The following is a 17290-nucleotide window of genomic DNA, read 5'->3' on the forward strand; positions in this document are numbered from 1 at the left end:
CTAGGAAGAGACATCCCGGAGGAGTGTGAAGGTGTATTAGATCTATCTAACAGGGGGTCAATAATGGTGTTGAAATCCCCACACAAAATAATATGGCCCTGCGCAACTCTGCTGATACGCCTGAACAAAAAATCAAAAAATTGGGGCTGGTCTTGATTAGGAGCGTACACTGACACCAGAGTGAAAATCTCAGTACGGAAGGTACCGATCACTATAAGAAATCGACCCTCTGGGTCTGTCACAGTTTTAATGTGGACAAAAGGGATATTACGCCTAATTAAAATGGCTGCCCCACGCTTTTTACAATTCGCTGAAGCAAAGAAGGTCTGGGCAAACCACCTACCTCGAAGCTGGGAATGCGGGCCCGTAAGATGAGTTTCTTTCATTTCTTAGGAGAGTTAAGACCGTTTACATTAATGGATAACAATTTAAGAGACATGGAAAAATATATAGAGAAGTACTACAGACATAACACACAAATATAATAATTCAAAAATTTGGCCCAAGTAGAGCCACCCTTGGGGACAGAAAGGAAAGAAATGGGGAAGAAAAGCATAATAGAGCCACAGAGAAAGAAAAGCACACGAAAGAAACTGAGAACCCATTTGGGTAACAACCCTGGTAAGTTGGGTCTCAAACAAGGACCGCAATAATCTCAATCAACATAACATTATTCAAATATATTAAAGGGAGCATGGGGGGTAGTGGAATGACCGTCCAATAGAATCAGGACTGCCTGGACCCTTAAATACAAGATCGGCTATAACCAAATCAAACAAAAATCCCTGTAGTACAGGGATGCTAAACCTGTGTCAATATATAGAAACAAAAGAAACAAAAAGGGGGGGGAGGGAGGGGGGAGAAATACTATCTAAACATCATAATATTCATGAAAATAATAACTATATATGTCGCAAAGAACCAAGAGGGGAGGGACTGTTCCTCCTAGCAAACTTCAAAAAGAACATTATAGGGAGCTTTAAACCCTATTATAAAGAGAATAAACATCAGGGAGTGACCGAACAGTTCAAGTGGGGTCACCGTCCTTAACATGGTGACGGGACACCCTGGTCCAGTCCGGTGAAGGAGGTTGGGAGCGTTGAGGTTTGGGAGAGGCTGCAGCAGTCACCGGATCAGAAGTCGGCGTTGGAAGAAGATTAAGCTTGGCTAATAAATCTTGACCTTGAGTGAGAGTCTTGACACTATGCACAGTGTTGTTTGCTGAAACATGAAGCATAAAGGGGAATCCCCAGCGATATCGGATTTGATGCTGCCGTAGAATCTTAGTGACTGGCTGAAGATCCCGCCGTTTCTGAATAGTAGAAGGGGCCAAGTCCTGGAAGATTTGAACGAAAATCGTGCAGGCGAACTATAACGTCCCTAGGAGGTTGAGTAGGAGAAGGCTTCGATCGGAGTGCTCTATGGGCTCTATCACATAAACAATCTTCATTGGTAAAAGCTGGAACAAAGTGTTGAAAAAAGTATTTTAGAAATGACGGTAAGGAGGCGCTAAGGACTGATTCTGCTATATTACGGATGCGTAAGTTGTTGCGACGAGAGCGATTCTCTTGGTCCTCTTGTCTTTCTTTGAGTGCCTCCACCTCGTCATGAAGTCTAGAGAGTTCTTTATCGAGACTATTTTGGGAACGGCATAAGTCGTCCGATTTAGATTCCAGCGCGTCCGTTCTGTTGCCGGGAGATGTCAATTCTGATTTAAATTCTGTTATAGCTTTTGACAGTTCTTGCTTGAATGCGGATTGAACTCCCTCCAACAAACCAGTCATAACTGCTTGAATTTGGGGATCAATGCCAGCTTCAGATAAGCAAGGGGAGGGGGGGGATTCTGGGAGTAATGACGAACTCTGAGAGCCCTTGGATTTAGATCCGAAGAAATTTGCAGAAGATGGTGGAGGTTTCTTACCTCTCTGCGACATAGTGAAATGATAAAAATAGAGAGAAAAAAAACAAAAAACCACAGTATAAAAAGTGAGACACAGGGCTCTACAATAATAATCCAGGCAAGCTGGGTGATAATATTAAGTGAACATCTTTAACTCCAGAGATTCACCATCTAGGAGATACTTATATGCTTGATGCAATTATCACAAAAGACCACAAGAGGGTGCCAGTGCTGAGTAAATGGCAAATATCCACCAGCACAAAAGTAAAAAATGTCAGGGCAAGAGTAAGCAAAGTAGCTGGGAAAAGTTAATCCTGTTAGGCTAGTGAAAGAAAAACTGGGTATGTGCAGATCGTTATACAGGAATTCCAGACACAGAGAAAAGGGCCAACAGGTCACGTGACAGTGGAGCAGGGAAAGCAGTGGTATATGGAGATGCAGTATAATCTCCCCTCAGGGACTCACCCCCCCCCCTTACTCCAGGGAGTCACATGCAGCCGATGTTCCTGTCAGCAAGCAGGGCTCACAGCTAACAGCCCGGCTGAGATGACCAGCAGCAGCAGCGTGTGGGCAGATTTAAAGATTGCAGCTGGAGGCTTCAGGACGCTGGGGCTTCCGCCCAGAGTTGTCTCCTGGGAGTCCCCAGGAGCAGGAACACCAGCCCTGACACAGCAGCGGGGTAGCCGAAGCTAGAGGGCCGGAGAGAGGTCACGCGGAGTGCACCAGGGAGGACTCCGTCGGGCGCCCACCATGGAGATGTCGCCGCCGGAAGTCCGCGGCCGCCAGTCCGAGCACTCCAGTCCCCGGCTCAAAGGGCAGCAGGCCAACTGCAACCCGCGGAAGCGCCTATTGCGCTTCCCGCTTACGCAGCTCTCACCCGCTGGACCGGAGGCAAGCGAGGGGGGGGTAAGTAGGTGTCTGGAGGTCTCTGCTGGCCGGGATGGGGCTATAGAGGCAGGTTTCATGCTAAGCTGGCCCGGAGCTCCGGTGAGACACAGCTTCCTCCATTAGCGGTCAGGCCACGCCCCTTGACCTCTCTTTCTTACAAACTTTTCCTGTGATTTTTGTTGGTGAAAATGTTAGAATAGAGTCCGTGCCTTCTCCCCAACATCTGACTGCTGCCCTTACAAGGTAAGCAACCTACTGGCGGCATTCTTTTTTTTTTTTTTTTTTCTGTGACTAGCAGTCAAGATGGGTTCTGTTCTTTAGCTCTTTTATTTATTTATTTTTTTTATTTGTGCTGCTCCAAAACCACTGGGAAGGAAGTACATTACAAAGAGAACAAGTCTCTGTAGCCTGTGACAAAACTATCCTTGCTATCCAGGGAAGTTTTTCCTGTTGATTGTGCCCAGCCAGAAGCTGCTCATGCATTACATTTTTAGAACTTATGGAATGGATAGAAGGGTTTTTGGCTGCAGGGGACTAAAAGTTCCAGGTACCAAACAAGCCTAGATTTAGAGAAGGCAGTAACTTAAAAATTTGTGTCATTTTATTTTGACAACTTGTCTAATGAAGATACAGAGGAAGTAAGATAACTTTAGATTGTTTCATTTAGGTCCGATGGAGAGTCTGCTAAAAAAATCTATAAAAAAACCCATTAATTGCCAGATATACATATGGGTTCCCTACAGGAGTACTTGTGACATCCTAATTTGAGCAATTATACCTCTCTGCTTCCTTGCATATAGGGGTATGATCTCTGAACTCTATTCTACTTGATAGCACTCTTGACTCACGAAGCAGGCATGAGAGGGAATGGGATTTAACAAGGCAAAGATTCCAGGGATGTCATCAGGACTGCTGTGGCAATTCCACTCTTATTAAAGAGAAAGTATACAGAGTTTATTATTTTATCAATGGTACCTGACAGGCTTGTCGGGATGTTTCTTAGTCTCCCCCTTGTGTTAGAGGGGTTTTGGCCAAATGAGTTCCTTTCAACTTTTATGGTGGTCATGCATGCAGGTCTCCCCCTTCTAGGACAAAGTTAGGTTATTTCATCACTTTCTATTCCCTGTTCAGAAGGTCCCCTGGATGTTTCTACTGCCACCCAATCCCAGATGCTGACCCACACACTTGCCTCCCATAGTTTGGCAGCAGCCAAGTGCTTGATTGGTAAAACTTGGAAGCAGCCTGTACCCCCTAGCACTTCCTCTCTTAATTGTTCTATCCGGTATATACTTTGGATGGATACATGTAATCATATATCGGCTCAGTGGCTATATTTGTAGGCACTGTTTCCCCTCCTTTCCTTTTCGACCTTGAACACTGCCATACGGTTACTCCACTTCACGACATGTTTTGTTTACTCCCATTGCACTGTGACACTATCTTCTCCTCCGTGTATGGCCTGGCTGGTTTCTAGGCAAATCAGATTCTATATCACTTATTTGGCACCTTCTAGAAAATAATAGCTAGATCTGGTTGCTATGAGCAACACCCCCACTTCTAAAAACCTGCACTGTAGTAAATATACCTCTAAAGCTGGTTACACATCTAAAGATTATCTGTCCAACCAGCCAACTAGTTGATTGGTTGGAATGAAAATCTGGTAACGTATGGGAGTAAAATTATCAGCAATTTGCTCCTAAATGCCAGAAAACAGATGAAAATGGTCGTCAGACAAGTTTGTTAAATGTTTGATCTAAACAATTTGTTCAGCCAACAGTTTTTGTCCATTTTCCGACGTTTGTGAGCGAATTGCTGATTGTCATTTGCTTTCATACCTTACCAGATTTTCATTCCAACCAATCAACTAGTTGGCTGGTTGGATATAAATTGGTCTAGTGTGTGGCCAGCTTTAGTGTTTCCAATTTATAAGCTTAAGAATTATTTAGTCATTAAGGACTGGCCAGTCTAGGACTGATGTACCTTTATAAGGAAATTATGATTATTATTATTTTTTTTTAAATGTATTTAAACGTGTGCTCCGTTCCTAAATTATATGCAGATGTGGCTGGCTTAGTTTCCAGAAATACCATTCCTTTTGAAGATTGAAGCTCATTTAGGGATCCCGTGGAGACTATTTATTTTAAACGACAGAAATGCGCTCGTGGCAATGGTCTTCGTTTTAAGGCCTCTTAGGTTATGTATAGTCCGATATAGAAGGGGGGATAAAATGAAGTTTTTCTTTAAGCTGCATATAACTCAGACAAGTTAAAGAATAAAATACTCAAACCTCAATGTAATTGCTGGAGTACATCCGATACTAAAGGCTGCAAAGGAATACTTTAAAGAATCTGAATTACAGGTGGGAATAATCCTCTTCTTTTTTTTTTCTTTTAGGATTTGAAAGTCTCTATTGCAAATACTGATAGATCTTATTTCATACTGTTTAAAAAGATGTAATATTTAACACCATCATGTGAAATGCCTTTCGGAAATGTCACTGCGGGTTGATGTTTCTAGGCATATCTGAAGAGAATGGGCTTTGATCTCCTATGTGACTATCGACATCTCTCGGCTTTCAGTGACAGTAATTGCTATTGTAGTTACTAATAAAAATAAAGAACATCTATTTAAGTCTCTGATATCTAAAAGTCAAAAGATTGGTTAAAAATTGAAAAGCTAAAATAAAGTGTTTTTATCCTATAACCCACAAATTCTTTGATTTAAAATAGCATTCGTTTAGTTTCCATTGACTCAGGAGAAAAAGACGGAAATTTTATGGTAATTTTTCTGTAATTGTAAATGTATCCAAGAAAAAAAAAAGATGGAAACTTGTTGGTTTTTTTTTCCTAGCTAATTGTAATGGAATAAAAACTAATTTTTCTTGCTACCTTAATCTTCCTATGTGTTCCAGAAAAATATAAAATTGCACTGGGGTAGGTTAAAATAATAAAGAATCAAGAAAAATTGATCTGGTCAGTCTTGTATGAATACAGTGGTCAACCAGCCTTCTCGGGTTGACCATTAAAGTAGTGTCGTGTTTTGTTTTTTTCCCATTCTAGAGGCTTGCTGGTCTCAAGACTTATACTTTTATATTATGACCTTTAATCTTACCCTGTTAGACCTATTGCTTTTTCTCACATTTTGTTTACAGTTTCTCCAGCAAAGGCAATGGTGTAAAATTAATAAAGAAATAAACTACCAACTGCTGCTAGATATATAATTTTTTTTTATCCTCTTTGAGGCAATGAAAGACATTACAACCATGTAGTTACTTGTAATCGCCATCTAATGCTCTTGACATATTCTTCTGCAGGATACAGGTGTTGGAAAATCAAGCATTGTCTGGCGGTTTGTAGAAGACAGCTTTGATCCCAATATCAATCCAACTATAGGGTAAGAATTAGCCATGATGATGCCTAGTGGCATTTTTCAGAAACTTTTCGAATCAATAAATATATTGATGATTTGTATTTGCGGGTTCATGTTCCAGGGCCTCCTTTATGACAAAGACAGTACAATATCAGAATGAATTACATAAGTTTCTTATCTGGGACACTGCAGGTCAAGAGCGGGTAAGTATTGATTATGTATAAACTGTAAAGTATTTATCTTGCACATGAAACACTTCACAAAAAATGCATACATGAGACTTTTTTATCCATCCTTGAGAGCTCATACTATGCAAAAACGTGATCAATAGAATGTTAGGTATGAATAGCCTTTGCATAAATTGCGAGTCTCATAAAATTGGTTTGCGTACATCTCTTACGGCTGGGGGACTGCACATGTGGAAGATGTCATGTGCTGCTGTGTACATCTCTGAATCGGGTCCATTGTCCTTCAGTTGCCCTGGAGACTTAGGGCCTGATTCTTAGTCGCATGCAGACTTGGCTACGTCTTTTGCCGCAGCTGCATCTTTACGCTAAAGCTGCGGCCGATGTCGTCAGAACCTGCTCCAGTGGATATCCGTCTCGTTGCGTCTTTAGAAGCACCATCAAAACTTGCACCAGCCCTATGGCAAGTGCTGTCTCTCCATCTGAACATGTCTTCCGTGTGAGCTGTTGTGCGTCTTTAGACGCAGCCGCTGTCTGTGTCACGCCCCTGTCTGCCTAATCTTCCCCTGTTGTGTAATGGTGTCTTTGGACATATATACCAACCCTCCTAGACAGCTTTAGTATGCAGACTATCTAGATCCCCTTTAGAAAAAAAAAAGTATGTAATTTTAAGTCTATTTGTGTTTTGTTTTATATTTTGCCCACTGCAATTTTATTTAATAGATTAATGCTTTGTGGTCAATGTTAAAGCAGAAGAAATTGCAAGGTAATGTTTCTCTTGCTATTGATTTGGGATTAATATGTCTCTAGAAGAGCAATGCAGAATAGTCCGTTTCATCTTATCTCTTGTTCTATTACCTCAGCTGGGCTCAGGCAGTAATTGATAATAATTAGGGACTTCTTATTGTAACCACTTCCAACCCTATTGAGTTTGCTATCACTCTCTCTGCCTGTATTATACAGTTTATCCTTATGGGTATTTACACTAGTCTTCAGTATTGCTGTTAGGACTAGTGCACACACAGTGGTTTTTTTGTCCGAACATAAAAAAAACTGCCAGATTTTTTTCCTATGGATCAATCCCTTTCACAGGCAACTGTTTTGTGCTGTGTGTAATGTTATTGCTGTGTGTTTTCCATCTGTAAAACTGAAGACCGTGGACGGCAGCAGCCCTTGTCAGTGGTTATTAACGGCTGTATTCATGTTGTCTGTAGTCAAACAAGGAAATATATGCATGCTTTCAAACACTCTATGGGGAAAAAACCTGATGCATTTTTTTCTGTCCAGACAAAACTGTGTGTGTGTGTGTGTGTGTGTTAGCCCTTAGCCTGTCCTATGATTGCTGTATTGGAATAGAAGATCTGAAAATACCTCTTTGTCACAATTGGACAGTGACCAAATGCACAGTCAGCATCCAACTGAATTTAACATCTGCCCTGGCCAACATCAGATGTTCCTCTAGGATTAGTTGCGTTTTTGAGTCCGTACATGCCTAGTTGTGGTCTTTTAGTGCTATACCTCATGTGAGAGTGACTAAACTGTGTATGGTTACAATGTGTGAAGACCATCTGGCTATTTTGATATTTTTATTATCATATTTTAGTAGATTGTGTTATCATGATCACACACTTAACTGAAGGCAACTATTATTTTGTTCTGTCTCTTTAATGAACTACATCTACGATTGCATTGTGAGCGTTGGATGTAATTCTTATTTAAATAATAATGCCCACTTAAAATAGAAATGTAAAAATTTTGAGGAGTGTATGTCTCCAAAGCTTACTTTAGAATTAGAATATCTGTTGTGTCCCCATCTTTAAGAGAGACTAGATTGAGAGAAGCGAGTAGTCTTTGATTAAATGTCAAACCATTAAAAAAAATCATATGCAGAAAACTTAATGGATGTGAGGAAAGTGGTGTACCAGACATAATTAACAAATTTTAAGATCTCCTGAAAATCAACAATTTTTAATTATGACCATGTGGTACTGTATGTGTCTGTTAAAAAGGAGTTATGGTAAAACTTACCCTTGTTAACTTTCTTTGAAGTCCATAGGGCTCCGCAGGGAGACAATGGGGTGTAGGTGGTACTTGGAGGACCGGACACGAACAGCAAAGCTTTTTTTCAATTCCAGGATGCTCCGGTCCTTCCCCCTATACCCCGCCCACAGCCTGAAGGCAACTCAGTTTTGTTGACAAGCCCAAAGTAGGAGAGGAGAGACTGAAGACTGGTACACTGAAGAGTCGCACTCACACAGAGAAGGAAACAAGTGACCAAGAAAAGAAACCCATAGAAGCCAATTGCGTCAGGGCGGGTTCCCTGTGGAACCTATGGACTTCAAAGAAAGAGTTAACAAGGGTAAGTGTTACCATAACTCTCTTTTTTCTTCAGGGTTCACAGGGCTCCACGGGGAGACAATGGAGATGTCCCAAAGCAGTTGTTCAAAGGCAGTGATGCTCCTGAGCTGAGAGGAGAACCCGGTGCCCGAAGGAAGCATCCTGGGAGACCCATGTATCAAAGGCATAACCTAAGAAAGGTGTGGACAGAAGACCACGTGGTCGCCTTGCATAGTTGTTCGGCAGACGTGCCACGGCGAGCTGCCCACAAGGGACCCACAGAGCCAGTAGAATGAGCAGATACTGTAGCCGGCACAGGAAGGCCAGTCTGCGTGTAAGCCTGTGAGCTAGTCATGCGAAACCATCTGGCCAGAGTTTTTGTTAGCTGGCAATCCCTTCTTGTGGAATCCATATAGGACAAAGAGAGAGTCCGATTTCCTGATGACACTTGTACGGTCCAAGTAGATCCTCAAGGCGCGGACCACATCCAAAGAGGCCTCGCCTGCCGAGAGGTCTGGTGATTTGAATGGCCGGAACCACAATTTCCTGATTTGAGGTGGAAGCGAGAAACAACTTTAGCGAGGAAGCCCGGTCCTGTTCGAAGAACAGCCCTGTCCGGATGAAAGGTTACAAGTGGGGAGCGACAGGAAAGCGCCACTAAATCCGATACCCTATGGGCAGATGCTATAGCCAGAAGAAACAGTCTTTACAGTGAGCCATTTGACATCTACTGAATCCAGGGGTTTGAATGGAGGTTCCTGAAGTGTGTGGAGAACTACTGACAAATCCCCCGGAGCCACAGGAGGGACAAAGGGAGGTTGTATTCGTAGAACACTTTGCAGGAAGGTGTGAACATCCGGTAGAGTAGCAATTCTGTGCTGGAGCCAGATGGAAAGAGCAGAGACGTGCACTTTCAGAGAGGCTAGGCGGAGTCCGAGATCCGATCCAGCTTGAAGAAAGGCAAGGATTCTAGAAACCCTAAAAACCTGAGGGTCATAGTTTCTAATAGCACACCACTGGAAATATATATGCCACACCTGGTGATAAATCCTGGCAGAGGCCGGGTTACTCGCTCTGAGCATGGTCTGGACCACAGAGCTAAACCCTTTAGATCTTAGGAGGGATCTCTTAAGAGCCAAGCTGTTAAAGACAGACTGGCCAGGTCCGGATGTAGACTTGGGACCCTGAGACGAGAGGTCTGGTTGGAGAGGAAGTACCAATGGTTCTGGGCTAAGCCGGAGCTACCAATAGGACTGTACCCCCTTCTTGATGGAACTTCCGAAGAACTCGATGCAGAAGGGAGACTGGAGGAAAGAGGTACGCCAAATGGAAGGTCCACTTAACACATAATACATCTACAAAGGCTCGTTCTGGCCCCGTACACTGGAAGCTTGTGGTTGTGTCCTGAGGCCATGAGGTCCACATCCGATAGGCCCATTTGTCAACCAGGAGCTGAAAGACTTCTGGATTGAGAGATTGAGAGACCACTCCCCTGCATGCACGTCGTGACTGCTGAGGAAATCCGCTTCCCAATTGAGAATTCCTGGGATGATCACTGCGAAGATTGCTGGGAAATGGCGTTCTGCCCATGTGCGAATGCGGAACACTTCTGCCATTGCTGACTGACTTCGAGTGCCTCCTTGGTGATTGAGGTAGGCCACTGCTGTGGCGTTGTCGGACTGTCCTTGTACTGGCTTGCCCTGAAGAATATCCTGAGCCAGAGTGAGGGCTTTATAAATGGCTCGGGGTTCCAGGATGTTGATTGGTAAGATTGCCTCGGCTGGAGTCCAGCGTCCTTGGAAGGAGTGCTGGCCAGTCACTGCACCCTACCCGAGAAGGCTTGCGACCGTGGTGAGGAGTGTCCAGTCCAGGATCCAAAAGAGGTGACCCTTGTTTTAAGTGGGATCTCTGTATAGGGACAGGATAGGGACAGATGAACGTCCGGAGAGATGCCCATCTGGGATCTGAGCAGATGAGGCAGCCTGTTCAACCTGGAGAGGATCAGGTGTTGTAGGGACCTGGAGTGAAACTGGGCGAACTCCACCTATGTTGAAGGTGGACACCATGGATCCCAAGGTCTGCATTGCAGAGTGAATTGACACACCGCGAATGTGGAGTAATCTATGCACTCTGTGCTGTAATACAGAGATTTTGTTTGCTGCCAGGAAGATTCTCTGAGCCTGAGAGTTCCGGAAGGCTCCCAGATGTACCATCCTTTGAAAGGGGGTCAGGGAAGAATTTATCCAGTTGATCAGTCAACTGTGCATTTGTAGAAGGGCAATGGTTACTTGTAGATTTTGGTGAAGAATTTTTGGGGAGCTTGCTAAGAGCAAGAGATCATCCATGTATGGGAGCAGTCTGATCTCCTGACGACTAAGAGAGGCTGCCATGATCTTGGTAAAGACCTGAGGAGCTGTAGAAAGCCCAAAAGGCATTTCTTGAAATGTTGCTGTAGGACAGCAAATCAGAGATACTGCTGAGATGGCGCTATAGGTACATGTAGGTAAGCGTCCAGAATGTCCAGAGACACAAAGTACCCAATCTCCATGGCCAGGACATTAGAGCGTAGGGTTTCCATACGAAACCTGGGCACCCTGATAAACTTGTTCAGAGACTTGAGGTTGAGGATAGGCCGATGAGAGCCTTTGGGCTTTTGAACCAAGAGAAGGGTAGAATAATAGCCCTTCCCTCTTTGCGATGAGGGGCCCAGAATTATTACCCCCTGAGAGCAGTAAGGACTGAATGGCCTGTTGGAGGAGCAGGGCTTTGCTTGGGTCCGATGGAGGTTCTGTGCAAAAGAACTGCTGGGGGGCCGCCTCAGGAATGAGAGGGCATATCCGTGGGTTACCACTTCTTTTTTACCCAGGCGTCTGAGGTGGTCTAACGCCAGAACTGGGTTAACTGAAGAAGTCTGCCTCCCACCCTGGGAGCCCACAGGGAGAGGCCTGTCCCGTCAGGATGAAGGCTTTTCCTCATATTTGGTAGGTGGCCGTCTTGTAGCTCAGGTATGTTTGGTCCTAGGCTTGGAGGCCTTTAGTGGATGCCAACTGCCATGGAAAGGACTGACTTTTAGCTTTTCCCTGGGAATGAAAGGACCAAAAGGATGACATCCTAGGCTTCGTAGCAGATGCAGAGGGTAAGAATGGCATCTTGGAAGCTGCCAAGGTAGTCACAATCTTGTCCAATTCTGGGCCAAACAGGATCTCCTCAGAATAAGGCAGAGACTCCACAGCATTTTTAGTGTCTGAATCTGCTTTCCATGAGCGAAGCCAAACAAAACGGCGAGCTACCACGGAAGTAGCAGATGCCTTGGAAGCTTGGAGACCAGTATCCCAAAACCGCCTCTACTAAGTAGGAGGCCGCATCTCTAATGTGAGATATGTAGGACAGCTGTTCCCTCGAAGCATCAGAGGGAAATGTATTTTCTTGGGCCTCTGCCCAACTCTCAATTGCTTTTGCCACCCAGGCCGTAGCCCTGGCAGGACGAGTAATAGCTCCTCTAAGAGAGTATATAGACTTCAGGCAAGCTTCTGTGTCCCGATAACCGCGGCTGCTTTCACCCCTCCTTACCTGTTAAAAGGAGGCAGCAGCCGCGGCGTCTTGTAGGCGCCGCGGCTACTGCATTATGTCCAGCCGGCGGCACCCTCCTTCCAGCGAGGCTGCTTTCAATGATGGCACCTGCTCGGCGCCCAGCTTTTAACATCCGCCGCAGCTGCTGCTCTGTTTCCTGCCCCCGGGACCTCCCTCCCCTTCCGCTGGGTTCACAGTGCTGCCGGGTTCACCAGCACGCCAGGTACATTAGCGTCGCCTCTGCCGTGTACACCCATGGCATGTGCTCAATCACTGCTGGCAACGGTGATCGGGCAGTGTCTACTGAGTACAGTGTGTATGTATGTATGTATGTATGTGTGTATGTATGTAATATATACACACAGACTCTGTACTCAGTAGACACTGCCCGATCACTGTTGCCAGCAGTGATAGGGCACATGCCATGGGTGCAGACAATATAAATAAACAGTGATCGCCGTGAGTGACAAAATATGTGGGTCCCAGGGACCCTCCACTTTAAAAATAAATAAATAAATAAAAATAATGGGTTCCTACCTGACCATTTCTGAGTCCCTTCATAATTTATGCTTTAGAGCTCCCCATATACCTCTCAGACCTCCCCTAACCCCTTACAAATGATGCCACACAGCCATGCCCGGCCTTTACACATTATGCCGCACATTAATGCCCTTTACACATTTTGCCGCACAGCAGTGCCCGGTCTTTACACATTTTGCCACACAGCCATGCCCGGTTTTTAAACATTATGCCGCACATTAATGCCCGGTCTTTACACATTATGCCATGCAGTAATACCCCTTACAAATGATGCCACAGCCATGCCCGGCCTTTACATGTTATGCTGCACATTAATTCCCTTTACACATTATGCCGCACATTAATGCCCTTTAGTCCCCCTATGCATTGCCCCCAGTAGTATTGGCCCACCTATGTGCCCTTTAGTGACCTGGGCCTAATGCCCAGGTCACTCACCTTCAATTGGGCATAATGCCCCCTATGTAGCCCGTGCCTTGTGCCCACCTATATACCCACAGGCCTATTGCCTGAATTTATCCCACGGGCCTAGTGCCCGACAAGTCTGGTGGTCTATTGGAGGGTTAAATAACGGTGGCCCAAGGCCGCCTACCCGTATGGTGGAAGAGGCTGCGGGGGGGAGCTTAATTAGCTCTTTTTCTTTCCACCCCCGCAGTCCTCTTCGGTCCTTAGCTTCATTCTTCTGCCGCTGGCCCGTCCTGGCCAGTGGCGCCGCCTCTTCCTTTCTTCCTCCTTGATCACGGCGTCTTTTGGCCTCTTGCACGGCCACCGGAACTGTTGCCGTGCTGCTCTCATCTTCGGGAGGTCTTCACTCCCCACTACCGCCGGACTGAAGTTTCCCGCTCAGCGGCGTGTAATTCAAGACTCTGAGTGGGCGGGGCTATGATGCCGAGATTGGCTCGTCGCGTCTGCCTTCTATTGGCTGCTGGACCGCGAGCCGTGTTTGGCTCGCGGCCAGTGCCAAACCGCCGCTTCTTCACTTCTGGGCAGCGAGCTCCGCTTAGCTTGCGCCCGGAGCCAAGCTTCTCCTGCCGCGACCATACCGCCGACACTGGTGGATGGGACCAGGCGGTCCCTTCACCAGGTACCCGCCGCAGTGGCTTACCCGGCACTGTGAACAAACACACTGTCCCAGCGCCGGGCATGGATGCTGTGCCGATGCTGGGATCAGACACTTGATCCCAGCACGGCTTTCCACAGCAGCAGCCAATGAGTATCTGTCTCTCACTGGCTGCTATAACCGACAGCGTTGTGTATTTCTCAGGGGGACACACTGTGCTGCAGCCAGCTGTCAGAGATTGGCCACAGCACAGCGCGTCCACGGGGACCCGGCTACTTTTTAAAAGTCCCCATTGCTCATTATGGGGTAAAATACGCGAACAATGTGTGTGATATATATGCTGAAGTTTGAGGCCCGGTAGTGTGTTTTTTTTCCAGTGGAATATATATATATATATATATATATATATATATATATATATATATATATATATATATATATATATTCTCTTTCAGCCAGCCAGCAGATTATATAAAAAATACAGTATAAAGTTTTTTTTGTTTTTTTTATTCAAAACTTCCCTAAAATATGGTGACTGTTGTTATCACATTATTTAATAGCTATTTAAATGTGAAAAATATTTGTTAAATTTATATTGAATCAAGTTTATATAGCTATTATACATAATTTGCTAGTTAAGTGGTTAAGGATGTTGCAGTGTGGATAGGTAAAGTAGCGTTCTTAACTAGACGTGTCATGTGGGAATCCACTGCAGGGGGAACTTCCCATTTAGGGCAATCATTAGCTGGAAGAGGGTAAAAGGAAATCAAGTGTTTAGGCAGTTGAAACTTCTTACCATGCCTATTCAATGCTTCACAGATGAATAGGCATGGTAAGACAGCTGATCCGAGTGAGGAAAACTCTGGCAAAACTACCTTCTGTCACTTAAATAGTGGCTCTATTGCCCTAGGAGTGGGCTCTGCCTCTTCTATTTGAAGAATAGATTTTACAGCTCTCAAGTGCAGGTATGTTCAATTTAGGCTGGGCTCCTCCTTTTCCGAGGGGCAGTCAGAGAGAGAGGTCTGCGTCTTCTGCCTCCCCAGATGATAACTCAGAATCTGACAGCTGGATGGACTGGGAAGAAAACACAGCATGCTTAGGTTTACAAGGTAAGGGTCTCTCATTTTGTAGCGTTTGTTGAAAGGCTGTAGAGGTAGCTGCCAAACTCTGCACTGAGGAAAGTGTCTATTCATGGGGGAGGCAAAGGATTCGCAGGGATTACCTGCTGTGGCCATCCCATAGGGGGAGCTACCACAGGGACCGCTAAGTGGTCCACAATTTTTGCCAACACCTGTGGAAAAGAAGCCCAGGGAGGGTCCTGATGAGAGGATGCAGGGGCTGAAGGGCCAGGTGCCGTATAACAAGCTGCACATAGACCATTTTTGAATGAGATTCTCTGAAGTTAAGCCTGCTGAACAGGACTTGCAGGACACCAGAGTGGGAGGAGCAGGCTGCTTGTTGTTCTTGCCCTTACTAGATGTAGCTGCAAGGATAATTGTAGCACACAATCTGGCACAGTGCAGTGAGCAACCCAGATATATGTACAATATGGCACAGTGTAGTGCACAATACAGATTTACAGTATGTGATGGCCCTCACAAATATAGGTAGATGTGAGGTACAATGAACCCCCTATACCTCAGTATGCCAGGGTTATAATGAAAGAAAGGGAAAGGTGTAAGCTGACAGTTGTAGAAAAAATGAACAGACAGCAGTGCTAGCACAAGTCACATACAATGCAGAGCATACAATATAACTGCAGTGGGCACTAAATTCAACTACAGACCGCAGTGGCTGGTAGGAAATAGCGCTGTATAATCTGGCTCCTGGGAGAGTTGTACAAGGAGATCGGATCCTGATGTAGAAAATGGCTGCCGTGAGTCGCGGGGAGTGAGGGAGGAGCAGCCCTGAGCTGGGGGAGGGGCCGCAGGGAGAGGGCCTTCTCTCCTATATGGACATCAACGACCGAGTCCCTGACCTTAATATTCTGTCCGCTGTGTCCGTATATTCTACCCTGTTGGTCTAGTTGAGTCCCGGACGAACTGGTGTCCACATCAGCGCCTCCTGTCTGTCTCCTGAGACCGGAGGTAAGACTACGCATAGACGCGGGTCCCCGTTTGCGGGGACCTGCCTTACCTTTCCTCTTGAGTTCCGGCTGCAGTCTGAGGAACCCTGCTAGCTAGGTCCCCCCAGGAACCCCGCCGAGAGTACCTAGCCGAGGACTGGAGTCACAGTGCTGCTTGCTCTATTATGAAAAAAAGTATTATAAAAATAAATCGTAAAGATAAAGCTTGGTCTGCTTATAAATGCCCCACTGTTTTAACTGTGATCCAGCTCCTGCTGGACACCAACGAAATTGCGTTGCCTTCAGGCTGTGGGCGGGCTATAGGGGGAAGGGCCGGAGCATCCTGGGATTGAAAAAAGCTTTGCTGTTGGTGTCGGTCCTCCAAGTACCACCTACACCCCATTGTCTACCTGTGGAGCCCTATGGACCCTGAAGAGGAAATGTATGTTTTGGCTATTGTGTATTTATGCATTGAAAGAGCTGTTGCCACTCAGAAAATGTAGTCCCTAGGAAATCTTGCATACCCATCTTCCTTCCCAACCGGACAGTCACCGACTGCTAACATTATATGTTCTGGGACTTTGGACCTCATTTAGAGTCTGTCGTTGCGGCCGCACGGTCGTACGCCACCGATGTTTGCTAAACTGCGCATGCGTAAAGTTCGCAATGCGCGTGCGCAAACTAGCCGCTACGATCAGAAATTTCTCTCTCCTTGAACACAGCCAGGTCGGTAGTTTGAATGACAGATTGAGGCGTTTGTGGGTGGTAACAGGGGAAGGTGCTTGAAAACGGGGGAGTGGAGATCCGAATGCAGGCGTGCCTAATTATGCGAACTGCGTTTTATGGGAGTGCATAATTAACAAAGTAGTGTCATGGCACACGTGATATGGGAGGTTTTTACACTGACATGATCGTAGAGCTTAAGAGAGGGTATGGTCAACCTTAAGCTCTACGACCAGTTCCGATGGTTCCCGATGGTCGTGATTAATCCTTATATGGCCGGAGATGATGTGTGATGCGTACGAGAAGGGGGCGTATTTTTTGTCATCCGACCGCTTCCTCCCCTTGGTTGGCCAGCTACCGATCTGACCTTAGGGACGCAACATGCGAGTGCTTCATTTGCATATCCGGCCACTTTTCCCGTACGACCGTGCGGCCGCAACGACCGACTCTGAATGAGGTCCATTGTGCTTTACTGATGGTCACAATAAATTGAATTTGCCAACTGGTATATAGCTCTTAAAATACAGAAATAGGTTATATCTGGCAGGGGACCCCTACTTGTCTGTCTGGTGTGATTAAATCATTTTATTAAACAAGAGCAATGGTCATTATTGGTTTGACATCTATCAAACTTTGGGGTCTATTTACTAAGCCTT

The 17290-nt window shown here is 45.5% G+C and overlaps 1 protein-coding gene across 1 annotated transcript in view; it reads left to right on the forward strand.

The window, feature by feature from the left end:
- RAB22A (RAB22A, member RAS oncogene family) overlaps window positions 1-17290 on the forward strand; it is a 41157-nt gene that overhangs the window by 11784 nt on the left and 12083 nt on the right. The window contains exons 2-3 of the mRNA XM_088476745.1: window positions 6102-6181; window positions 6279-6360. Coding sequence (XP_088332871.1) covers window positions 6102-6181; window positions 6279-6360 — 162 coding nt within the window. The remainder of the gene's footprint in view (window positions 1-6101; window positions 6182-6278; window positions 6361-17290) is intronic.

Source organism: Taudactylus pleione, unplaced genomic scaffold (assembly GCF_031769625.1).
Source record: "Taudactylus pleione unplaced genomic scaffold, aTauple2 ptg000192l, whole genome shotgun sequence".
Classification (NCBI taxonomy): domain Eukaryota; kingdom Metazoa; phylum Chordata; class Amphibia; order Anura; family Myobatrachidae; genus Taudactylus; species Taudactylus pleione.